This window comes from Clytia hemisphaerica, unplaced genomic scaffold, assembly GCF_902728285.1.
Source record: "Clytia hemisphaerica strain Z4C2 unplaced genomic scaffold, Clytia hemisphaerica genome assembly, whole genome shotgun sequence".
Taxonomy (NCBI): domain Eukaryota; kingdom Metazoa; phylum Cnidaria; class Hydrozoa; order Leptothecata; family Clytiidae; genus Clytia; species Clytia hemisphaerica.
The window spans coordinates 1,284,932-1,310,710 of record NW_027104020.1 but is presented as its reverse complement, the minus strand read 5'-3'; the positions used below and the strand labels follow the sequence as shown (position 1 = coordinate 1,310,710).

Below are 25,779 nucleotides of genomic sequence, written 5' to 3'. Positions count from 1 at the left end.
TCCATAAAAGTATCACTTGTTAAATAATGAAATGTCGTGTCATAAGAAAATTTTATATTCACTAGCTATGTATACAAATTGATTGTTAATAGGAATGAATAAATTTTAGATTATTTTTGAACCATTCGTGCCTTCTGTCTTAGTAAGTCCCTGATATGTACCAATCTAACTATTGTTAACAAATTTTAACTCGTGGCTTATTTTTGTGTAGATTAATTACTCAAATTTCAAGAATAAAAAAGCTCAGCAATCTGAGCATTTTTCAGTCCATATTTTAAAAGTTGTTGAAATTTAGTTCTTGGAATCTTCGCTCTTTTGAATTTACTGTGCTAAATAATTTTGCATCGTATTTTAACTGATTTTTATTTATTTTCAGACATTAGAATAAATTTAATAGAAGAATAATAACACATATAAAAATGGCAAAATGTTTGGATCAATGATTTCAAAAAGACGACAACAAACTTCATTGCTACCTCAACGAACACAACAACTGACGTTTTCTACATAGAGAGAAAAACCACACACCGCCATGGAAATAGACGCTACTCAAGCGCTCGATTTGAACGGCACGGAAGAAGAAGAGGAAAATGAAAGGAAGCAGGTTACCTGAGCGTCAAAAAATGATTATTTTGTTCATATAGAAGGACTATTATATTTTTCTTTCGACTGTTGTCGAAATTACAGGCGTAGCACGTCGAGTTTTTCAAATTATTCTTACTCAGTTTTGAAATATCTCTCTACGATGTATCCTTCTATGAGTATCATTAGTTACTCCCAGTTTTTTATTGCTCAAAATATTTGATCATTCAAGACTCGACACTTTTTCTCTCCCAACTTTAGGTGGGCAAGCTCATTACGGAACATCATAAAGAAATGCCCTCTACCGAATTTGAAATTTATCAAGGTGTGATCACTCTCTTAGTTTTCAAGTTTTTTCACTCTTGTCATTTTTTTTGGAGTATGAATTGGAGGATTATTTTAGCTTATTGTGTTTCTGTTTTTTTTTTCTATATCAAATAATTTCAATATTATTTACTAAAGAATGAATGCTTCATTCTCATTCCATCATAGGACACAACATCGTTGGTCGCGATGAAAAATCCGAAGTAAGAGTTACAGTCAAGGTACACAACCATTTTTTGTTTTATTTGATAAATCTTTTCAATTCACTGCTATGAAGCTTGGCAATTTTATTTTCTTCGTGAATAAGTTTCCTTCAACTGTTTGTTGCTTAACAGTTATTACATCCAATTGAATTTCAAGATACGTAGATTTTACTGCTTGATTCTGAGCTATTTGGAATTTAGAAAGGCTTTGATTATGAACGGTGGATTTCCTTCGTATCCTTATATCCAGTCCTTTCTCATTTACTTTCAGTCGCTTTCGAAGAAGCACGCGTGTATAGAAACATCCCTTGATGGCTCCATCATTATTTATGATTTTGATAGCCGTAATAAAACAAGAAAAGAAAAGGTTTGTATGACATTTTATACTTTAGTGTAAGAAGTTTATAAAATTTTTTTATAGTATCTTTATAGAAGAAGGCCAACTCGTAGGATCTTTAGCATCTTTCATGGGACGCAACCGCGTGTCAATGTCTCGAATGTAGATGGGATTTTTAAACTTTTTTGAGAGGTAGCCGGTAAAAAATTTATGGCATGAAACTGACATGACAAGCGAAACTCCTAACCCACAAAATAGGTGAAAATTGACGATTTTTGAAATTTCGTCTAAAACTTGGCCGTTTTCATATGATTTTCAACTTTCATCATCATCATCATTGCTCGACCGCAGTCGAGACAATGGATTCCACTCGCTGGCGCCAGGAGTCGCGGTTGCGCATAGCAGTGCCCAGGTCGCTAAGATCAAGGCCTGTATCCCTGCTCACCACATCTGGAAAGGTAAGTTTTCTCGATCTCTGAGCCACACGTTTAGGTTTCCAAAGCAATATGGAGGAAATAACCTCAGATGAGGCACGGAAACAATGACCAGCAAATTGAACGCGCTTGACTTTAAGGAGGAGAGGGATTGGTTTCAAGGAACCGTATATGGTGCGTTTTGTTGGATGGTCACGCCAAGAGAGATTTTTAACCCTTCTCAGAAGTCTGGTATAGGTACCGTCTAGTTGCTTTTCAAACTTTTTGGTAAGGGACCAGGTTTCTGAACCATACATAAGAATTGGCTCAATAGTTGACTTGAAAATTTTAACTTTGAGACTAGAGTCGATGAAGGAAGATGACCAAATACTATGCAGCTTATTGCATGCACTCCAAGCTAAACATTTGCGAATTTTAAAGTCTTTTTCAGAAGAAGAGATTTAAGATCCAAGATATTTGTAGTCTTCTACCTTTCGTAGGTTTGTACCAGATATTGTTTTAATATTGTCTGATAATTCGTTAACATTAAGAGTCAAATATTCGGTTTTGGACTCATTGAGGTATAGGTCTGTACAGTTTGCAGCAGATTCAAGAGCAATTAGAAGATTTTGTGCATCCTCTAGGGTAGAGCTGATAAGTGCTATGTCGTCAGCAAAGTCTGTATCTGTTAAATGAACGACAGGATTACGTGGGCCAAGCCTACGTTGAAGAAGAAAACCGCAGCTAGATATTTTATCAACAGAAACGCGCATAAGGTAATCGACAACTAGAATAAAGAGAAATGGTTTCAACTTTGAATAAATGGCCATATTTTTGAGTGTATGGGTATGTGCTTGATTGGTGCCTTGTATTTTTATTTCGACTCTAAAACTTAGAGTTGCACATTTTGTCTTTAGATTGCATTGAAACCATACGTGCGATATGAGCTCAAACACAATGATCAAGTGACGTTCGGAAATCTCCACGCAAAGTTCATTCATCTCGAACAAGAACAGGTATAAATCTAACATGTCAAAGATATTGCTCTTCGAATTTCATAATAATTTCAATTTGTATTTTATTTAAAGACGAACCTTTGTATCATCAGTATCATCTTTACCAGTGCAAAACTATACAATTACAATACAATTACAATTCTAACGTTTTTAACTAAATAAAACAATCTATTGCTCTAGTGAAGCCGCCAGAAAATAGAATATGTAGATGGCAATAACTCTGAATTGGTTAACCATAGCATCCTTCATTGTTTCAGCGGCAAGATGACAGTGATGCCACAGGCTCCATCACTGCTTCAGAAACCGAGTTAGAAGCAGAAGAAAATGAAGAACAACCACCACCACCACAACAAAACAATCACGAGAGAGAGCCGGGGAGAGTGGAAGCCAGTGATGACGCAGACGATGATGATGATGAGAACAGTCCTTCCATCTTCACCACGAATACAGCAGGTCAAGTGAACAACAATGTTTTGGCGAAAAGTGATGAATTGAACTCGTCGGATATCGTGTTGCCTACACAAAAATATGCTTCGGAAAATCAAGATGGTATGGTCTAAAAAGACATTATTTTTTATTGTTAACCGGTTACTTTTTCGAAGTGGGCTACACGGGCTACACGGCTCGCAAGCTCGTCGTTACTTGACCTCGGGCAATATTTCTCAGTACAGCCTTTACAAACCGGTCATTATTGTATTAATGTTCACCGATTCTGTTTTTGCTTTTGAATGATTTTTAGCCTTGCTAAAATTTCTATTACTCTGGCTATTTTTAAGGTGCTAGTTTTTGAGTATCTTTAAAACTGCCCAGGGATTTGTGCTCTGCCCAAGCAGTCATTTCAAAGTATAGCTGTTCATACATCACATTTTTTCTCCATCACAGAGGCGTACGCCAAAGACACAGACGAAGAAGAGTCAGAGAACGAGGGAGGAGAACAAGAAAACTCCGAAGAAGCGAGAAACAAAAGACTCACTGTGATTGGACAAACACCAGGTAATCAACTTTGTTCGATTGAGACTTAAAACGCTCAACGTTTTGTGTGACTTAAACAAGTATAAGGTCTTAAAGCACACGAGCGTGGGAAAGTGGTAAATTTTTTCTTTCTTTTGTTTAAAAATGTTGTCTAAGCAAAAATGGTAGGAGATTTTAAATGATAGATTTTTCAGCGCACAACGCTCTTCCGTTCGTTTCACTTTAATCGGGATAAATCATTGGAAACAGATAGAAATCTTTTCTACTTCTACTACTTCTACTTCACTACTTCAGGTGTCAAGCTAAGGCATGAAGTGTTACCGGAGAGTGATTTGGAGTTGACCATTGGAACACCGAAAGGAAAAAGCACTCAACCCAATGAAGAGAAGGATGAAGGTATTGCGTTGTAGAGGATGGAGAAAGGGTCAAACAATTCTTTCGCAACGAAATCTTTTCATTTTTGTTTAAAAAAAGTTATAAAGTTTTTATAACCAAACCACCCTGTTTGTTTTTACTGTAGCACATGCGACTTCAGGTAACCTATCTGGTTTGAGGTGTTGTCGTATCAGTCGTTGTAACCTTCAGAATAAAGTTTAATATTTTGTTTGTAGATGGTACATGTTTTTTTTACAAGCATAACGCTTATAAGCATATGAAGGCTCAGATTTGCAGAATTCCTAAGCATAACATAAGCATATATGTCAACCTGAAATATTTTTCAATTTGTCATTTTTTATCTGTTTAAAAAGGTTTGGTAGAGGTCAAGTAAAAAATAGACATTCCACGGCTAGCTAAATTCCACTGCTCCCAAAATATGTACAAATTTTTACAAAATTTCTGAAATTTCACTAAAAACTTGGCTCGGGGTGAATCAAACCATGATTCATAAGCATATAATAAGCATAAGCTATGCCGCCTGGATGCTTTGAGACGTGAAAAGCATACACGAGCCTGACCAAGGGGCATACACTTGCTTATAAAAAAACAACATGTATTTTATATATATATAAATTTTTACTATTTCCTATTCCTAGGTTAAAATAGTGCCCGAAGCGATCTGGATAGGATAACCTCGGGCAGAAATTCTTGACAAAATATCATTGCTAACAAAATCATTTTTGAGCATAGTTGCAGAAACCATCAACAGTCATGTTGGAATCATTAGCAACATTTTCAAGCAGAGATTTCATTTGCCTTCCTTTTTTGCTATAAGCATTATCGTTAAAAGTTAGCATTTTCGAGCTTCTTCCAATATCCATGCGTAAGATATGGGCCATATAATTACGTTGTTGCAATTTGATAAACTCACTAACATCTTTCACATGACATATTGCACGGAGTCGATTATTGCTAATGAGCATACGATAATCGTTGTTTTTCTCGTCGACATGTTTCTGGCCATTACGTACCATTCTGCGCAGAAACTTTCTGTACGTTGTATCGATGCGATCTTGTTGGGCTTGCGATAGGTTCCAATTTTGGCACGAATAAGTGAGCCTGCTGCGTACATAGCTGTTGAGGAATTTGATTCGTGTCTTGAGATTTATCCCAAAGTTCTGTAAAAGATTGGATAATTCTGAGAATTTGGACGTGGCTAGCATGATTCGGTGGTTGATTTCAGTATTTCCTGTATTAGGTTCTTCACAATTGATCATACTTCCGAGATACTTGAATTCACGAACATTTTTAAGTGTGGTATTATCGATTGAGATAATGGATTTTGCGTATTCATCATCAGTAAAGTTGTGGTTAAGGATCATTGTTTCTGTTTTACCTTTGTTTTTATGGTCAACCCGAATCTATTAAATGTCGAATTTAAAAGATCTGCTGCTGAATCCAGACTGCGGAGATTTTTTAAGAATAGCACAATGTCATCCGCATAACCACACCATGGGAGTATCGCATTTCCATTTAATTTAATGTTACGATTTCTCAATTGATAACGCTGATTGCGTTTGATACTTCGGGGGTTAATTCGATACTTGTGTTCGAAGAAATCTATATCGGTTGCTTTCTCCATAAAGACACGCATTACATAATCGATAAAGAGGTTAAATAAAAAAGGACTTTCAGGTCCTCCTTGTCTAACGCCTGACGAAGTATTGAAGGATACATTTGCGTCATCAAAGGTTAATGAGGTGTTCGAATAGAGTTTTTCAAGAATTGGGAACATTCGTGGACAGCTTCCATCTGTGAATCTTAGTCGAATAGAATCAAATAACCACTTTCTAGGGATGTGATCAAAAGCAGCTGTAAGATCAACGAACATCAGGTATAGTGGTTGTTGTTTTCGATTTGAAATTTGTTGAATTCTCTTAATTGTATAGATGCCATCTGTCGTACCTCTATCCTTACGAAATCCATTTTTCTCGTCTGCGATTTGGGATTCGTACCAAGGACGCAATCTTTCGAGAACTATGTTAACCATCAATTTGCACACGGTAGAGCCGATACTCAAACCACGGTATTTTTGAGGGTCTTTCTTCGATCCTTTACCTTTCCATAAGGTTTGTAGACGGGAATTTCCCCATGCAGAGGGCACATCAATATCATTCCAAAGTCTATTGGACATTCTATGAATAACTTGGAGCATTATGGGGTGCGACAATTTATTTAATAAGTCGGGTTGGACATCGTTTGAGGCTTTGTTTGATTTGAGTTTCTTCAATTGTAGATCGATTTCGTCTAAATTCGGTGGTTCGTCATTTATTTGTATTGATTGGGATATACGTTGTAATTCAGGGATAAATCGCGGTAAGTTGTTGTTTAATTCTTCAGGAGTGTATGATTTCGATGGGTCTAACGGATTAAAATGCGATTGAAAGTGTTTAAGTAAGTTCTCAGTTGGGCATGCGCTGGAGATCGGTTTAAGAGTAGAAGATTGCTTTTTAGCACGTTGGAACAGCTTTTGTAATTTGCGATTAATTGCGAGATCGTTGATTTTATCGGCTTCGGCTTTAAAGTGTTGATTCTTAAGATATCGTGCTCTGAGTCGGATTTTCTTCCTTGCTTTGGAAAGTATTGCTTTGTCTGCATTTTTAGCAATCAAAGAGTTTTTATGCTCAAACAAATCTTTTAATTTTTGGTCATTTCATTCTCAGCTGCTTGATTTATGGATTCGACGATATGCTGATGCGTAGTACTGTTTGTTGCATCATCCAGTGGTTTGGAGTTAAGGTTGGTTATTGTAGATTGCAAAAAGTTAAGTTGAAGATTTTCTTCGTTATTAAAAGTAGCTAGATCAAGATTTTTAGCTTTCTTTTTGACAGTTCTTTTACGGTATCTGGCTTTTTTTGTAAGTGGAGTGTTCATGGTTGCAATTACTAATCTATGATCACTATCGAAATCAAAGCTTCTGTATACTCTACAGTTCAAGCAGTATTGTCGTAGCCAACTGTCAGTAAGTATGAAGTCATAAACTTTTTCGGTAACACCATCTGCAGAGTACCACGTAACGCGGCGACATCGTTTATGATGGAACCAAGTATTTAAGACTGATAAGCGACATGTATCAAATAGTTCATGAAAACGTTCACCATTATTATTAACTTCAAGATTGTTGATTATCGAGTTTTCACGGAGAGAAGAGTTGGACCAAGAAGCAGAAGTCGTTGCGTTGAAGTCACCGGCACAAACAATTTTTTGATTTGGTGCTAAATTCGATATCTCATTTTTCAGTTGACGGTAAAAAGTGTTTTTCATCGATTCACTATCTCCTTCTGTAGGGGCATACGCATTAACAATTTTCAGCGAACATCCATAAACGATAACGTCCATGGAGATAATTCTTGCACTTATATATTTGATATCTTTAATGTCGATACCAGGGTCAATTTTGACGGCTATTCCTACGCCATGTATCCTTTTTGATTTGTGACCTTTCCAATATATTTCATATTTGGTGGTTTTTTCATTTATTACACTCGGTATAGTGGCTGAACCTGTGGATAAACGTCTCAGTTCTTGAATTGCACATATGCTGAGGTTTGCTTTGTTGATTTCGTTAATAATGTGGTTAAGTTTAATATCGTCTCTGCCAGTTCGAACATTGATAGTCCCAATTTTCCATTTATGGTTTGCAACCATACTTATTGATTTATCAGTGAGAAGATTTGTCAAGAATCGATCAACCAGGGATTTAAGAACGTGTATGGTTAGGACCTCGTCCCGAGACAAATAATCATCATTCCAACATCAAGTTGTCCATACGGGTTTACCGCTTTTTACGGGTTTAAAACCGCTTTTTACGGGTTTACCGCTTTTGATGATTCTTTGGATCTATAAGAACAATGGTGGCCGTGCCCAGAAGGCATACAGGGACCACCTTATTCACTAATTCTTAAATGGAGTGAATTTTTTTATCTGTATTCTTATCTTAAATTTTTTGAAACAGAGCAACCAGCTTTACAAAACCAGGTGAAGGTGAAGTTTACCCAAAGCAAAGTAGAAAAACAGCACATCACATTACATTTTGTTCCTGTTTGTTCAAAAGTTAGATTTGTTTCATTAAATCTTTTCCCTTGTTTCAGAGGAGACACCAACTGTCGACAACAAATTCAAATTGTTCCTTGAAGACTCCTCCGATGACGAAGGGCCAAGCAATGTACAAAATGGACGTCCTCCTCTTCAAGATCAATTGTCATGTGATCTTTCAGCTGCTCTTGCTGATGATGAGAGGTAATGATGATGGACACATGCAAAGATTACGGTCCTTCGCACCCCTCTTTTAAATGAAACGATTCTAATACCTGAATGTGTAAATTTCTGATTAAATACCCACTCGTATCCGATTTCCTCCTTTGATACTAGACAACTAACTGCGAGATCCTTTTCAAGAAGAAGTGTCTTCGTAAATAACTACAAACCACGCCCTTATAATATCCAAGGTAACACAGGACTTTTTCGCGGCTTCATCAAGAGGGGGGCTTAACCCTAACGGCTGTTATGTAATTGCTGATGCAAGAAATACGAAGGGAGGTCTAATGCTTGGCATAGCTATATTTTCATCACTTCACCGTTCCGAAAGCCTTGAAGCCGCAAAATCTTTTTCTTATTTCCGGAGACCTGAATATAACCTAGTACTATTAAGTACTTTAAGATTTCATTTTTGTACATTTCATGTTTTAGATTTGCAGACACACTACCCGTCGACAGTAATCAACAAAAATCATCCAACGACAGTGCAAGCATGGAGTGCTCTAAAGAAGGCACCATCACCAAACTACTTGCAAATGAATATGCTGACACCTTGCCCATCGAAAAAAGTGAGTTTCGCCTTATATCTTGGAACTTTATTGCCGTGTTTTTGCAAACTGAATCTATGGCTAAATCCTTTTAATAACATAAGATATCTAGTTTTTAGGTAATTTAGGCTGTCGATAAAGACTTTCGTGCAAGGTACAAAATTATAAAGCAAATGTGAGGTGAAAGTTTCAGCAGTAAATTATTGATTTCCGAATCGTCCTGTTTGCCACGTTCAAAACGTTTTGAGTTGTGCCCTTTTTCTTTGTGTAGAGAACGAATCGAATGGATATCAAGATGACGATGAAACTGATGATGAGGAAGATGATGTTGACAAACAAAAAGGTACGGCTATCCTTTTTAATCATTTTTTATCTGTATTTTAATGTATTACTAATTTTTAATAATTATTTGAAATGAACATCTTCCTTCCTTTGATGTAGGCTCAGCACTACTGCCTCAATTTCTCGTGTTTTTCAATCAATTGAGTTGAACGTTTAAAATATTTATATCTAGATTCTGTTATTTATTTTACCGATCAAAACAATATAAAGCTAGTATTCAAATAATTTAAATTGTCAACAACTTTCTGTTCTTTTCACAGGAGACGATAACGACTATGACGACGACATTATGGGGACTTACCAATTCGACACAACAGATTTCGATGGTCGGAAGGACGAAAGTGATCATGAAGAGACTGGTGACGAAGATGGAAAACAAAAAGATGACGAAGAAAAGAAAAAGAAACTTGCAAAACAAAATAATAAAGGTATTTCAGAGTACCATGTGTTCGCACAGAGGCCTGCACACTTGTACGACATTATTATATAACCGGTGCTTTGAGGAGGCTCTGAAACGTTTGGTCTCCTCAATTTTTTTAGCCGGAAGTACTTTCAGCTTTATTATAACAAAATATTATAACGAAGAAAAGCTGTACTCATGAAAACCAACATAATGGGACTTGAAGAATAGTTATAGAGCAGTTGATAAGAAACAACTTTTTCATTTTCGTTTTTATTGTGTGGAATTCAAGTTTCTTTTTTCAACTAGTTGAACCAGTCAGCAAAGAGACCCCAACAGGTGCGTCAGACTTCGAATCACAGGACTCGCAAGAGGTACCTTACAAGTACAAGACACCATCAAGGCTCATTGAAGGTTTCCAGTCTTTTGGAACACCGGCTAGTGCCATAAATTCATCTGATGCACTTTCATCGCAGGGAGGATCGCACCAAAAGACTGAATCTACCATGCCTAAAATGGTAAATTTTCTCACTCTTTCACCCTTTTTTATGAACTTTTTTTAACTCTGATGGTAAACATTCTGCCAGATCGTTCCCCTAGCCTAGATCTTTGGCTTGTGAAATTAATGTAGTATTGGAATAAAGAAGGCTGCCCAATCACGTGTTTGCGAAATCCTTAGGTATCTCTACGAGAGGTCCAACTTTCGAACACATTCAGATTACTTTTTTGGGCAAGTCGTTCAATTACTTGACACCGTATTTGAGAACATTTACATTTTAGTAAGATTTATACATCTTAGTTTGACGCTTGTTTGGTTGAAGTGTTCATCTTGGTTTTTTAACAAAACTGGCCCAACACCGTGGACTGAAGACATTGCTCAGCTATTTTACATGTTTGCATTTGGTGCCGAATCTTATTTCTTTTTTCAAAGGTTGTGTCAGACAGCGAAGGGGAGGATGACTTGGAACCAACACAAGCTTATAACATGCCAAGTCCTCAAAAAGATCCTGCCAAAGACAAAGATGGATTCGTTGTTCCTTCAATGCCGCCTGCACAAGGTATAAAATCGAACTGTGAACCAAAATAAGGGCTGGACCAAACTGGACATCTCCATAAAGAATTTTATGTAGACCGTCGATTCCAGTTTTTATTTTACACGTATTAGCCGGTATTTTTCAAGGTTTTCGTCTTTTCACTTTTGGGAACAGTTGTTAGCTCTAGCACCGCCAATTAAAAAGAGCTTTCAAAGCATCTTTTCGATACTAACCAGCATAGTTTATTAAATTCTGAAATTTGATTGAAATACATTTACTCAGCCATTCCTTTTAGGTTTGAGAGGTAGTCTACCAGGTGCTTCAACCATTGAGCCAAAAGATGTTTATGATGCAGTAGATGCTGGAACTCAAATGACCGCCTCTTCATCCAGCGACGATGAAGGTAGGGAGGGTTTGCTATGTGTCATCCCATGCAAAAAATTTCTTCCCATATGCTAAAGCTCTGAACGTCGGGAAAAACCTACAATATCTGGACGGTTTAGATTACGAAATTTCGCTAAATCGCGTCAAGGGTATTGCATTGGGAGGCTTGAACCTGGGCCCTCGTTTTCGGAGATTTTCCGAAATTGTTCCGCTCCTTTAGAGCTTTAGCGTGGGCGCGTGGGTGGCAGCCATTCCGCCATCGGAATGTCAGACCAGGAGGTTTGCTCTATCCTTAACGTTGGTAAACTTGAGGCTACACTCTTTATTAGAAGTTAACTTTTCATATCAATTGACAAGTGTTTTTTTTGTGTGCGTAAAGAGCTGATCTGAACCAACAACTTTGGCAATGAAATAGATACTATTGCTTTTCAATTCTAGTAATCATACGAAATCGGAAAACAAAGAAAATCATTCACGAATCTGACGACGAGGAAACGCAGGCGTACGGCGTCGAAAACACCCAAGCTTACGCAGGAGAGTCTACCCAAGCTTACGCAGGGGCATCAACTCAAGCATACGCAACCGAAAGCACCCAAGCATATGCTGGAGAGGCTACGCAGACGTACGCGGGTGCATCGACGCAAGCCTACGCTGGAGAAGCTACTCAGGCTTATGCTACTGAAAGTACCCAAGCTTATGCGGCTGAAAGTACGCAAGCTTATGCGGCTGAAAACACGCAGGCATACGCTGGTGCTTCAACTCAAGCTTACGGAGAGGCGACACAGGCTTACGGATACGATGGTGAAGCCACGCAAGCCTACATCGGAGAAGTAATGCTCTTTATCTCCTATATTTGCTTCCTACTTTAATAAAATGGTTTAAGACATGCTAATGACGCTTGAGAGGCGAAAGTTCTGAGGTCTGTACATAGTGAAGAATACAAAGACACTGATAAAACAGTGAAAAAAAACTCTTAAAAAGTATTTGAAGATCATTGATTCATTAGCAAAAGACTGTATAAAAAAAAACAGAAAAAAGGTACAAATTAAAGCACAAACTAACTAGCGAGTGACTTGAAATGTCTAAGAAATCTTTATTTTTCCAATCTCAGTCAACTATTCACACTATTTTTTTTGGATGTCGGAAATCTGTACAAAAAACTTTCATCCATGAAACCGTATATAAGTAACGGTCCTTCACAGAGAGTACGTACAATTTTTGGACCTAACTGCGTCCGTCCGTTCGTCCGTCCGTCTGTTACCAGCTTTTCTCGAGATTGGCTCATTAGTTTTTTCTGATTTTTGGCACAATGATACAAAATGGTAATGCCTAAAATGTGACGGAGCCCGATTTTCGAAAAAAAATCATTCCCGGCTGAAAATGACGGAAATATGCCGGAAAAACCGTTTTTTTGGCATTTTCTCGAGATTTCATCATTAGTTTTTTCTGATTTTTTGCTCAAAGATGCGTATCAACAATGCCCAAAACATGGCCAAGTCCGATTTTTGAGAAAAAACATTATTAATAGCAATGCCCACCATCAAGCATGTTTCAATTTTCAATAAAATTGATTTTTGAAGCCGGAACTATTTAAAGATCGCCGGAACAATCTATTTTCGGAGGAAAGACAGTATTTCTTGAATTTCTCGAGCTGTACTTTATATTTTTTTATGAAATTTTGCACACTGATGCAATATGACAATACCTAAAATGTAACGGAGCCCGATTTTCGAAAAACATTTTTTCCGGCCGAAAATGCCGGAAATATGCCGGAAAAACTGGTTTTTTACATTTTCTCGAATTTTCATTTTTAGTTTTTTCTGATTTTTTTGCAGAAAGATGCGTATTCGCAATGCTCAAAACATGGCTGAGTTCGATTTTTGAGAATTTTTTTTTTCCGGTTGAAAATGCCGGAAATCGCCGTTTTCTGCAGATTTTCATTAGATTTTTTTCCTTGTATTTCTATGTTTTTGACAAAAAAACATTATTGATAACAATGCTCACCATCAAGCATGATTCCTTTGTCAATAAAACTGATTTTTGTGACCAGAACTTTCTATTTATTTTTTCCCTACAACCCTTCCCTCACCCCTTATCAACAATCAATGATGAATTTATTGCGTTACGCATTTTCGCTAAACGCTGTATTTTCTGACTCGTTTTTTTCACAACTTTTTATCCATTTCCATCAGGCATACGGCGATGCGACACAAGCATACGTTGGCGACGACCTACCGACAAATGAAGCGATGGAACAAAAAGATGATGACAGCGATGCTACCTTGTCTGAAGTTGACGAAGATGAAGCAGAACAGCAAAAACAACTCATTGGCGGTAAAGGGCGCTTACTTTTACCCATTTGATTTCATAATATGTTAACTTTTATCTGTTATAGTTGGGTTATTTCCGACCACTGGGCTCTACGCAAGTGGAATGATATTCTGACACTTTTTTCAAAATATGTTTTCCTCTCGTGACAGATATTTCAACAAAGAAAGTTATTACTATAATTCAATAATGAAAGTGCTTTTTCTCATTTCAAAAAAAAAGTTTTCCGCAAAAAAGAGGTTAAAGGTTTTATTTTGACATAAGTGATTCTGTTTCATATCAGACACATATTTTATATCAGGACAGTGTCTTGCTATTGTTATATTATGCTGATATAAGCAAAAAAATGTTTTTCTTTTCCTCTTTCTGACCAGTCTTGCTCAACATCCGTGTCAATCCAATGTGAAAAAGCTTGTGAATTACAATTGATGAGTAGGCAAACGATATCACTCTCATTTAAAAACAAAACCTTTAATTCTTTCTTTGGTTCAGCCTGCAAGTGTAGACCTCGCATATTGTCGAACTTGGCTGAAACCTGGCATACTTTATAACTTTTCAAGGATTTCACTTTTCATGCCTTGGATGAGTTTTTCACTACTGTTCCAATAATTTAGCTCCTATATAATCGATTGACTACACATAGCACAGTTCACCGAACATGCTGGACTATTTGTTAGGGTTTCGAAACATGTGGAAATTCAAGTTCTTGTTTATATTTCAAAGTTTTTGGACCTTTTTGCAAAAAGGAGGCAACGCTTTATTTAGATCAGCTTGTAAGCATATAGACTTCGAACCTTCGTCGGACTGGCACACTTATTCCTTTGGGAAACCCTTTTGAGAAGTTGTTTTGTTTGAGCTTTTTACTACCCAGTGCCCAGTGCTCCGACGCCTATTTGCTAGGGTTTCAACAAATGATCTGCCCTTCTAATTTTCTCTAGATGCAAAACAACCCAACGAACAAGAGCAACATGTAGAACCGGAGTCGATGAACACCAAGCCACAAAAGCAAGAAAGTCAAAACTCTACATCGACAGCAGGCTCTCAGAAGTCAGAAAGTCAAGCATCGACTAAATCTAAAGAAGATAGTGAGGACACTCGACCAAAACGTAAAGGACGACCACGTAAGAAAGATTCACCCGACAGTAATGACACTAAACCCAAGAAAACGACGTCAAGGCGTGTGACGACGAATAAACGAAAGACGACTACGCAAAGTATTATTGAACTTTCTGAAGAAAATTCACCTCACACCAACGAGCCTTCTAATACTGAAAATCCAGAGACAAATGATTTAGAATTGGACGGAAATGCCGGTCTTGTAAATAGCGAAGAGTTTGTTCCTCCAAAAAGGGGTCGAGGTCGACGGAAAACTGGAAAGGCTAATCCAGCACAGAAAACTATTCCTGAACTTCTCAATGCTGGTGTAAATAAAGAAGAGGGCGACCTTAAAGCGAACTCTGACGAGACGACGAAAAAGACAGTAAAAGGGAGGGGTAAAAATAAACAATCTGCTACAACTAATGAAACAAAAACTACAAATAATTCACCTGAGAACAATGCAACCAATTCTAAACGACGTAGAGCAAAGAAAAGTTCACAAGAGCAAGTTTTACAGGAAGAACAAGCGAAAGAAATCGAAGAAGTACCTTCTGAAACAAAAACTAATATCGCTGATGAGCCTGTAAAGGCTTCTAAAACTGGTAGGAGACGTACGAATAAAGGTTCTCAAAGCGTCACGGAGGAGCCGGTGGCTGAAAACTCACCGGAAAGGAAAGAAGAACCCAAGAAGACTAAAAGGGGTCGGCCTAAAAAAGGATCACAGGAAGCTGTTGTAGAACTTGCTCCCATTAATGATGAGCCTGATATAAAAGCGAAAAGGGGTGGTAAGAAAGCTAATGATGTAGAGAGTTCGATACAGATAAAGACATCTAACGCGGGTACTAATGATAAGACGACACAAAAGGGTCGGAAAGAGAATTGTGATATTGAGAATAACACTGAGCAAATTAATGATGTCGAGCCTGTGGTGACTGTTACAGAAACTAAACCATCCAGAAAACGGGGTTCTAATTCACAGAAAAACGTGAAAGAAGTAGTAACGAAGCAAGGCATTGAACTACCTGCCGACAATTCTCCTAGTGTAGAAGAACACTCTAAACCAAAGCGTGGACGAAAAGCGAAAGTTTCGATTGCTCAACCCGAGGTACCAGAAAAGCCGCCCCAAAACTCAAGTACGCCTGATATTCAAACGCCGTTACCGGTTACGGGGAAACGCTCACGTAAACAGAAGGTATGGTACGGGAGAACGTCAATTGAACCAAGTAAAGAAGATGACACAAAGTCCCTTGATAGTGCAGCCACAGGAGGAACGAAAGCCAAGCGAGGAAGGAAAAGTAAGGCTAGTACTCAGGAGACAACGGAAGAAATTACTGCAGCTCCAACACCATCTTCCGTTTCTAAAGGTGAGTATGAATAAAAATGATTGACGAAACTTTCCCTCTCTGCTATCTTTTTGTGAAATGTAGGAAAGAAGATAGCAATTTCACCAATCAGTAAGTACAGTTGACACTCTCCCATTCGAATTTTTTAAGGGGAATGAAATGTTTATCGAATACGGGAGCGTGTCGAATAGTAGAGCGTCGTGCTTCTCGTTGACGATGACTTTCAATGTTATAGAATAATGGAGTGTACCAAATAGTAGAACGTGTCAAATGTAATGGCATAAATCTTAATTTATTTTAAACTTCGTGTTAGGAAAACAAAAGAAAGAGAAACCACGCCCTCCAAAAGAGAAATCACCACCTCCAAAAGAGAAATCATCTCCCCCACCTGCAAAAGAAGACACAGGGGGAGAGACATCACAAGACGAATTGAACACAAGTCAACTGAGTACCGCAAGCAGCTCCTCCATTCGGCGCTCAACACTTTCTGCAAGCAAACCCAAAGTGGTTTTCACCGGCATCAGTGATAATTCAGTCGAAAAGGTTAGATTCGTTTGTTGTGTGTTTCGGTATATGCTTGACTGAAGTCCGGGGGGGCACTCGATTTCTAAACGACGGCATGTGCCGCCAAAAATTTGGCTTTCATAATCGGACCCTTACAGTGCAGCTCTTGAGTATTGAAAAGGTACCCTTACATTGCATTTTATCGAACGTTTGTGACCCTTACAGTGCAATTTGTTTTCATATCTTATTTTGTTAAAGCAACCTGAAAATGAGCCTGAGATGTCAACACAATGTTCAAAACAAATCAAAATGGGTGCGAGTCAAAGCTATAAAGATATATCAGATTTTTACTGTCAGACTTGCAACTCAGCAGTCCCAAACACACCCTTACAGTGTAAAAACAAAAGAAAACCCTTGTACTGCATTTTATCAAAAGTACACCCACAGTGCATTTCCAGGGTCTCGAAAAACCTACCGCGGCACATGCCGTAGGTCGGACCATATGAGTGCTCTCCCCCGGACTGAAGTATGATGTGACTTTGTCATGGTCTTTTGTTGCTTTTATTGTCTGCAGAATTATTTTCTGCTGAGAATATCCTATAATAATGTTAAGTAAACCTAGGTCTCAAACAAAGTTCGAACAAAATTAGAAATATTCAGATGAAAAAATTTTAAATTCACGGTAAACAACTTATTTTGGCGAGGCAGCAAAATTTTGGAGAACTAACTTAATTAGTTCAGATTAGTTCTTTTATTTTGCCTAAAAAATGAGTTTATTTTACAAAAAATAAGGTTTGTTTTTGCGTTCGAACTTTTAGTCAGGTAGAATTAGGTCATAAACCGCCAAAACCGGGACAAAAATGGTGTACAGATGAAATTTTGCACAAATGTCCAGAAACATGTCAGGAATCACCAAAAAAAAGCCCCACCCTCAGGAAGATGGGGACCCCCTCAAATCCATAATGGCGGTAGGGTACTTTTTTCTACAATTAATCAAGGAGGGACCCTTGATAACTGATTTTGAATTGTTTTCAAATGTCAAAAATAACTAGACAGGGAGATTCCTCTCGAAGAGTAGATAAAGAAAATGGGGTCACTTTTGAAATTTGGACCACGTGGTCCCGAGATATGGCCTCTAAAGTCCAAAAAATGACGATTTTGATGACGTCAGCTTTTTTACTGAGAGCAATAAATTGGAACATCGACAAGCTCATCATGTAACCCTGATTATGGGCTTTCAGAAAAGTATATGGTTTAATATATTTAGATCAGCCGTTGGCGAGATATAACGATTTTGAAATCGAAAAAAAGTGCTGAATCAGCAAAAATAAGCGTTTTAAACTATTTTAAAATTTGGGTAATGAGGTATACATCGTTACCTTGTTTTGTCATTCAAATCTACTCTGAATTATTATGACTGGAAGAAAACTATTATTCAGACTATTACTTTGCAATTGTGAAATCCCTTGTATAATCAGCAAAAGCTTTCCACTTGCATCTTTCCTGATCATTACTATGTGCTCATCTTTTTTAGATTGTTTCCAGTCTTGGAGGTTCCACAGTGGAGCACGTCGACAAAGCCTCGCATCTTGTTACAGATAAGGTATACTTCTCTCCCGAACGATGCGAATTTCAAGTTGACACTCCCTAATTTGGTCTTTAAGGGGATTAGGATTTTCATCGAATACTGGAGTGTATCGAATAGTTGAAATTCCCCCTAACCCGATTAGCACCAATAAATATCAAATTATAGAGGCTGTGGACGTTGTTTTAACCTGAAGCTCTTTCGAAGGAATCGTCGATATTTTTCTGCTTTGGATTGATTCGAATTTTATCTATACTGTAGTTGCTTTTGATCATTTCAAGACATCTTCTTTTATACGATTTTTCTTTTCTACCAGGTTCGTCGAACAGTGAAGTTCATGTGTGCGTTGGCGAAAGGAATTCCTATACTGACACCAGAATGGTTGAAAGCTTCCAAAAGTAGCAACTCTTTTGTCGGTACGTTTAGTTTATTCGGACTGCATCGAGAAGAAATATTTGCGTCAAAATATTGGAGTAGGAGGTTTAGTGTCTATAAGTGAAAAATGGAGACGATCTGATGGGATTTATTAACCGTGAAAGGGATGGTCAAGATATAATTCAGGCTGCTAAAGACTCGTTAAATGCTTTTAAAGTGTGGGGCTGGGGAAGAATTGATTTACCAACGATTGGGAAAGGGTACTGTGGTTACCTCTAATGCTTACCTGCAAATGAATATTGTTCCCTTCTAGATTGTCAGGAGCACATATTGAAAGACGAAGCAGCAGAAAAACAATACGGTTTCTCTTTACAAGAGTAAGTAATAATAATAATTAATAATGCTATACAAGTTCGCAGGCCACCATGCGAGCACATGGGCCTCTATGAACCGCTCTTTACAAGAGTAAGTTCTATGTGCTGTTTGAATTGTTCAAATTTGCCATTAGAAGGTCAAGTTTTTCAAGAGCAAACTATTACTCTAATATGATTTAGATTTTATAACATCGTTTTGTAAACGTTTCAACTGTACTCGATTGTATAAAGAAGCCTTACATAGCCGTCAAGAAAAATTAACATTTGCATTTTTTTGCAGTACTCAAAGTTTCACGGCTATATGACTATCATCAGCTACTAAACGTGATTGCATTTTTTTTCTCAATACCGTAAGTATTGTAAAACGTGCATAGTTTAATATGGTCATTTTGATTTAGGCATTTTCCAAATGTTGATACATTATGTCGCTGTGTTCTTATCCTTAGATCTCTTGTGAAGTCACGGAGTCAACCATTGTTGGAAAACAAAAAGATACACATCACCAAATCGGTGAAACCGGAACCTAAACATATGAAGGGTATGATAGTTTAACACTTTTTTTTAGATTATAAACACGACCATGGCTCCGACTAGGGTTCTATGTCCCAGGTCCCCCCGTCAAATTTAGGTCCTGAGAACAAGGTGCTCTATTTACATGTGTTCACTTTTTAGATAATGCAATAGAATGTCTTCATTTTTGCATTTTAAGGATCAGATCACACTTTGCATGAAAACATAAAGGTTTAGAGAAATTAAAAACCAACAGTAAAGAAAAATATTTAGGAATTTAGCCCCCAGAGTTACATAAACTAATGCAGGTTGATAGAGCCCCCAAGATAGAGCTCCCCCGCCGCATGTTGGGAAAAACAACCAGCTCCCACCTCTTATATGGCAAATTTTAGGTGTAGCTCCCCCCCCCCCCGCTCAGGCGGGGGGGGGGGGTGCGAACCATGACGATGCTCAAAAGTTATTGCCTAATGAAGAAACGCCTAGGCTAGTTCCCATTTTTTCAATGTTTGACAATGCTCATTTTGTTTACACTAAATGACATCATTTTCCGATTTTTTTAGAAATGGTCGAATGTTGCGGTGGACAGGTTTTTCATTTTTTCATTTCATTTCTTTTCTTCTAGTTAAAAGGCAAATCCTAACGCTTTCCTTCGAACCCTTTCTAATAAGTCTCCTCCGCTTTCATCAATAGCACTTTTTGCTGTGTTCCCAAACTTGCACTTAATAATATTTCAAGGGTTTTGAGTTTTAAGGGTTTCAATTGTTGAATCTTTTTTACTCTTTTCTATAAAGAATAGAAATAGTCAAATTTAGCAGAAATCTGTTTTTATTCATTATAGTACATTACAAAGTCAACGAAGCTTGCTGATGACGTCATTGTCATCTCATGTGATGAAGATGCAAAGGACCATGGGAAATTTGCCAAGAATGTGATATGTTCCAATGAACTGTTGCTGACGGGCATCCTCAAGCAACAACTGGATGTGGAACAGTAAGGAAGAATTATTGGCTCTTTTAGAAAAGAAAAGATATCTTTACTAGTTTCGAAAACCTTTAAGCGTTTTTTATAAGTTCAGATAAAGTGATGTAGTGATGCTTTACTGAGAAAATTGACTTTTATTGTAAAAGCAACCTCATGCATACGAGTCATACACGGCAAAAATGATCATGGTTTGGTCTTTCTATCTTCCAGATACAGGCTGAATGCTGGTCAACAACCATCAACAACGAATGACAGCAAAAGAAAGAGAGCAAGTATTGCAACTGCTTTAAATGGAAAGAAGTCTAAGAAAAAGTAGACTAAATCTCAAGGGGTTCCCCTATCGCAGCTTAAACTCTGTTTGCAGAATCTCTGAATTTATACGTATCTATTTTAGAAAATATTTTTCAGAAATCTTCAGCTCTAGAGTTTTCCTTAAAATAATATCCCGATTCAAAATAACGTTTAAGAAGTAAAACCATATACAAAGAAACTCGCAAGCATGACCCTATCCTGACGTGTCGACAAAGAAAATCGAGCTTAAAAAACTTTTTCAGCCATTATAAAAATAAGCAGACCATTATGTGTGTTCGTAAATATAGATGTGGCGTGACGTGACTTTTTTTTAAAAGTATTTTATTTAAATTTGATTTGTTACTTACGAGACTGTTCATCTAACGTTTCCAGACCATCTAAAAAGAACGACAAATAACTATTAGAAAGCGACAAAAAGAACGACAAATTTCACGTTTCGCCGCCCACAACGCTGACCGAAAGTGACTTTACCACCCCTACAGATTCTTCCATCTCTGTTTATCACGGGAATTAACTGCATGTGGTTTAAAAGAACTGCAAATTACGCATGCGTCTAAGTCTCTATTTGGGTGAGTTGGAAACAATACATGAACTAACTCTTACTAGAGGTATGAAAATGTAGTCTAATATTTTTAGCTTAGCTTTATTACTTACTCACAACTTATCTTTATAGAGCTTTCAATGTAAATAACTTGTAAACAAAAAATCAAAAACGATTTATATTAAATGGTTACGTTTTACCTCATGTCTCGAGTCTCAAGGAAGTATACGTTAGATAAATTAACCTGTCAAACCCCCTTTCCTAGACACGCCTCGTTATTTATCCTTGATATCTCATCAGGTCTTCCTTCTGCCACTTTGATCATTCAAATGCATTGTTCACAATAATTGTCTTTCTTCGTTTAGCAAGAATAAGAATAATAAACTAACAACACAAATGAAGAAATAATAAAACGCTGACGCTGCAGAATTGTAGAATTACCACACCCCCATCATATGGTAAGGCCTGCCATCTTCATTTTCAATTTCATTTGTCATAATAAACCTCATGTATTTATAATAGCTGTTTGCTTCTGTCCACTATTTCTCTCATTTTAAACCACAGTGATTTTGTGCAGAGATGCTGGCTAAATCTATCTGCTAGGGTGCAACACGCAGTATGAGTCCCAATGGACGAAATGCATACGCTGCTCTGCCACCCAAATCTCCTGAGTGAATATAGTTGGACAGAAATTCTTGATTTCTTCACATATATTTTAATACCTTTTATTCAGCATTGCAAGTTAGGACTTCTAAAAAGTGTTGCTTTTATTTTTCTACTCCTTGAATGAGATTTTTTGGCTTACACTTTACATACCAGCATTTAGTATTGATTATACAAAGATTAAGGCTCAAACTCCTGTTGAAATCCTGCTAAGATGGTTACACCGCCGCTAACGCAGCATTGTGTAAAACATTATGGTCAGGAAAACATAAACAATATTTCAGTCATTTCATTACTTTTACAGAATAGTGCTAACATATGAACAGAAGATAGTAGGGCACTTTTACTCCAATGGCATGTTTATTACCTAAACTGAATAACTTACATAAATGCTTGCTATTAATTGTATTAATACACTTATTTCAATGGGATATTTTGTCAAACTTGACAAATTATTAAAGGAGAGAGAAAGAATTATAAATTAGTTGGATATTCCCTTGCTACAATTAGTTTGATTAGTTGTAGCGTTTTCCTGCTAAAACAAAGTATGAACTTTTCATCCAATGTTTACTACCTATTCTAACAAGAAACTTTTTACATGTTTGTAATGTTTAATAGGTGTTCAGGAGTGTCCATTTTTATTTACTTGACCTATGAATGGTCTTCGATTTATTTCTTGGTTTAGCGATTACAATACTGAGCGTTTTCCTTATTGTTTTAGGTCTTTTTATGTTGTTAATTCCTGTAGGGGTTGTGGTAAGTGGACTTTAGATAAATGTTGTTTTTCTTTCTTTTTTTCATCCGTATTTTTGCGTACCTTTTCCCTTAGGAATCCGAATGAGTTGTGATAGCTTACAAAATCTTTCTCTCATTTTCCTCGTTATTTCGTTTGACAACTTCTACAATTTCATTTCATAGGTCATCAATTTGTAATCAATACAATACAACGACAACATCTAATCTTTCAACATTGTTTTGTGTGGATTAGTGTAAGGAGAAATCAGAACACATTACTTCGTCAAAGAGAAGAGAGTTGAGTTGAAGGTATGAAATATGTTTCTTATTTTAATTTTTGGAAAATGTATGAAAGTAAAACACATAAAGTTCAACATCGAATTACCTTTCCAACGGTATATAACTATGAAACATTCTGCACCCTTTTTGGTACGGCTTTTAGAATATTGTTGTTGTTTTTCGAAATTTATATAACTGGACATTCCACGTATGATCTTGATCCAGTGACATGATGTTGTCAGAGGTTTTAAAAATGGAGAATATTCTTTATAGGTGATAAGGTTCACAGTGTTTGTTCAATTTAACCCTGGCGTGTTATTAAATTAAGCCATTTCTCTAAAATAAAACCGTGTGATAAATGATTAATTCCTTATCCCAGTGTTTCAGTCCCTAATTACACTTTCGCGAAATTACACATAAAGTACCCTCTTTCCCTTCTTTTACGAATATCAGTACAAATTTTTAAGCCAATGGTGACATTATTACATAATGTTTCATACGGAAACAGCCCGGTTTTTTACCCGTAATGACAAATCTAAACTATACAAAAATTACTCAAAATTTGCCATTGTCAGGTGTTTCCGTTTCTTCAAAAAAAATCATGAATTATAATATAAGCAAATAAAGGTAATACGATGCCTCATATTGAATGTAAATACTGTATTTAGTTTTCATACCGCCTTCCATAATCCTCCTACTGTAAATACATACACGTTTTTTATAAGAATACATTTTATAATAACATAAGGTTTCGATGACCAAAATATTAAGGACAACTTAGAATATTTCAAGGCTTCATGGACTCTAAAACACCTAATTTCTTAGGAAATTGCACAAAAATACTCACAAAATAGTAGAAATGCGAACAGAACATTTTAAAGCTTAGAACTGAGGTTAAAAACTTGCGTTTATTTTCCTTTATGTGTCAAAGCACCACTCAAACTTGAGGGTTGAAAAATACACAAAAATCTTCTCACGACAAGTGTTTTAACACTCTAACCATCGTAAAAGAAAACAAACTCTTTCTATCATATGTTATAAAATAAACATACAACTTTCTAACAAGTTCTTTCTCATGTTTTTGCACAGGCTAAATATTTCCGTAGTTGGGTAATCAAACATTTTGACTATGTGAATGGTGGAGAGGACGAGAGCCTTTATAAATAAGTACCGTAGGTATGTGGGTATTGATTTCTTACAACTTTTAGAGAAAAAAAAGCTTTTAAAATCTCCTTACAAGAATTAGTGATTATCCCTTATCATATTTCATTGGATGTTCGTTTATGAGCAAATATTTACGGTTTATTCGTGTTTCTTACACGTGAAAGCAAACAACATTTGTAACATGAAATTGTTGTTGTGTAGTACTACATAGTATAAAGTTCTTCTTCTGTTTTTCGGATCTGTTAAATCGTTAAATCGAGAGATAATATTTGATGATTGGTTTTAATTGTATGAATTTTGGGTCGTTTCTAATTTTTCCACTTGTTTTGAAGAATGTGCTTTTTTCATAAGAACTAGGAAATTCTTATTAAGCTCAGCTGCTCTTATGTTTTTGGTTTTGGTGCTTGGAGCGTTAAATTGTTCTTATTCCTATCTTATTTTTAACGCGGAAATGGAGTTTCTTTTAAGCTTATACCCAATTTGTACAATTTATTTTGACCCTTCTGACACCCCTGTCTCACGTGTACCGGTGGAACTTCTTCCCACAGTCGGGATAAAAATTTCTATTGAAATCCCAGTGGGTGATAGAAATTCTATTCTTCCCAGGTCAGAAGATCCAGTTTCGATGGTTTTGGAGTGCAATTTTTTCCATCGAATTTCAAATTGGGATGAAAACATTTTCAAGTGGGTGAAATTGTAGGGCATCCTTCCCACCGGGGAGGAACTATTAGCAAAATTTTCCATTGTGAAAGGGGTCCAACCGGGTCTGGTACACAGGTTTGTCTTCTGCAATTACGAAAGTTTCTTGTTTTTTTGGGGGAAATCTGGCACTCAGATTGGCTCTTTTTATGCGACATTCCTGGATGTTCTTATTTTTTCCTAAATTTCAGCCTAAATGTTTTTATAAACTGGGTTCTAATGAATTAATGTAAAGCCTAAAAACTAGCTTTCACCATCATCGCTCGTGTTTTCTCCCTTCGACAGGTTCTTTCTAGACGGAAAATTTAAAATAAAGAAATCCTGTCTTTATCCAAGTTTTTTGAAACATGAATGTTTAGTATGAAAATTTCATATTTGACAAAAGAATATGTTGTTGGTACATACATTTTTAAAGATGGTAAGGTCTAAGTTTATCCCCTTCTTCAAAAGTTTTTCCGTAAATATTGATATTTTACAATAACTTAGAGGCTCGAAAAAGTAAAGTGAAACGTTGAAAGGCTAGACGAAAAAAAATGTTTTTCGAGAGACTTTAATCAAACCTTCTTTGCATGTGATATTCCTTCATTGTTTATGTTTGGTTGGCAAAGTTTGAAACAGGCCTCGCTTTTTGATAAAAAAACATGACGACCACGGTCAATTCCAATGGATTTATGCCAGTCTTATTTATTTCTACCTTTAGATCTATTCAATGCTCACCCCATGGTTGCTTAAATCACGGTTGTCAAAAAAAGACGATATATAGATATGTTTATATCAGAAAGGCTGATTTTGGAGACATGATGGCATAGAAAGGTTTGAATCTTTATTTTCGGCACTACATTTTTCACCTCTGATTAGAAATAAGCGCTAAATTTATTTTCAATTCCTTCCAGCAAAGTAAAAATTCTCGTTTTGGGGCTCTAGATTATCCTGTATAACAATCTTAGATTAGAAAAATCCGTTTAGCACCATTTGCCGGAATCCATGAAATTTGTTCCTCGTTTCTCGTGCATTAGATTACCAAAATGCGCAGATAAA

The 25,779-nt window shown here is 36.7% G+C and overlaps 3 protein-coding genes across 4 annotated transcripts in view; 2 read left to right on the top strand and 1 right to left on the bottom strand.

The window, feature by feature from the left end:
* LOC136811497 (nucleolar protein 58-like) overlaps window positions 1–8,213 on the bottom strand; it is a 130,401-nt gene extending 122,188 nt beyond the window's left edge. The window contains exon 1 of the mRNA XM_067068119.1: window positions 8,172–8,213. The gene's annotated coding sequence lies outside the window, so the exon portion shown is untranslated. The remainder of the gene's footprint in view (window positions 1–8,171) is intronic.
* On the top strand, window positions 375–21,387 carry LOC136811480 (mediator of DNA damage checkpoint protein 1-like). Its single transcript, XM_067068097.1, has 27 exons — window positions 375–604; window positions 844–907; window positions 1,075–1,127; window positions 1,381–1,476; window positions 2,777–2,875; window positions 3,133–3,424; window positions 3,758–3,868; window positions 4,142–4,243; window positions 8,377–8,524; window positions 8,975–9,111; window positions 9,362–9,433; window positions 9,693–9,860; window positions 10,142–10,350; window positions 10,764–10,890; window positions 11,162–11,269; window positions 11,689–12,080; window positions 13,443–13,584; window positions 14,517–16,040; window positions 16,333–16,562; window positions 18,058–18,126; window positions 18,425–18,524; window positions 18,797–18,860; window positions 19,304–19,395; window positions 19,928–19,953; window positions 20,206–20,357; window positions 20,559–21,013; window positions 21,267–21,387. The coding sequence occupies exons 1-26, from the start codon at window positions 533–535 to the stop codon at window positions 20,662–20,664; spliced, it is 4,755 nt and encodes a 1,584-aa protein (XP_066924198.1). The 5' UTR covers window positions 375–532; the 3' UTR covers window positions 20,665–21,013; window positions 21,267–21,387.
* Window positions 21,388–22,819: 1,432 nt separating this feature from the next.
* The window catches only part of LOC136811479 (uncharacterized), a 30,038-nt gene continuing 27,078 nt past the window's right edge, over window positions 22,820–25,779 (top strand). Inside the window, exons 1-2 of one of the 2 annotated variants that reach the window (XM_067068096.1) lie at window positions 22,820–22,908; window positions 25,442–25,554. The gene's annotated coding sequence lies outside the window, so the exon portion shown is untranslated. Of the gene's footprint in view, window positions 22,909–25,024; window positions 25,160–25,441; window positions 25,555–25,779 lie in introns of those variants that run through there. The other variant, XM_067068095.1, reaches the window with a different exon arrangement.

What these genes read in the sequence shown, in the direction of transcription:
- LOC136811480 (XM_067068097.1), top strand. Translation starts at nt 533, where the DNA reads ATGGAAATAGACGCTACTCAAGCGCTCGATTTGAACGGCACGGAAGAA. An exon ending in AATCTACCATGCCTAAAATG is followed by an intron (nt 10,351 to 10,763) that starts GTAAATTTTCTC and finishes CTTTTTTCAAAG; the next exon opens with GTTGTGTCAGACAGCGAAGG. An exon ending in GCAAAAACAACTCATTGGCG is followed by an intron (nt 13,585 to 14,516) that starts GTAAAGGGCGCT and finishes AATTTTCTCTAG; the next exon opens with ATGCAAAACAACCCAACGAA.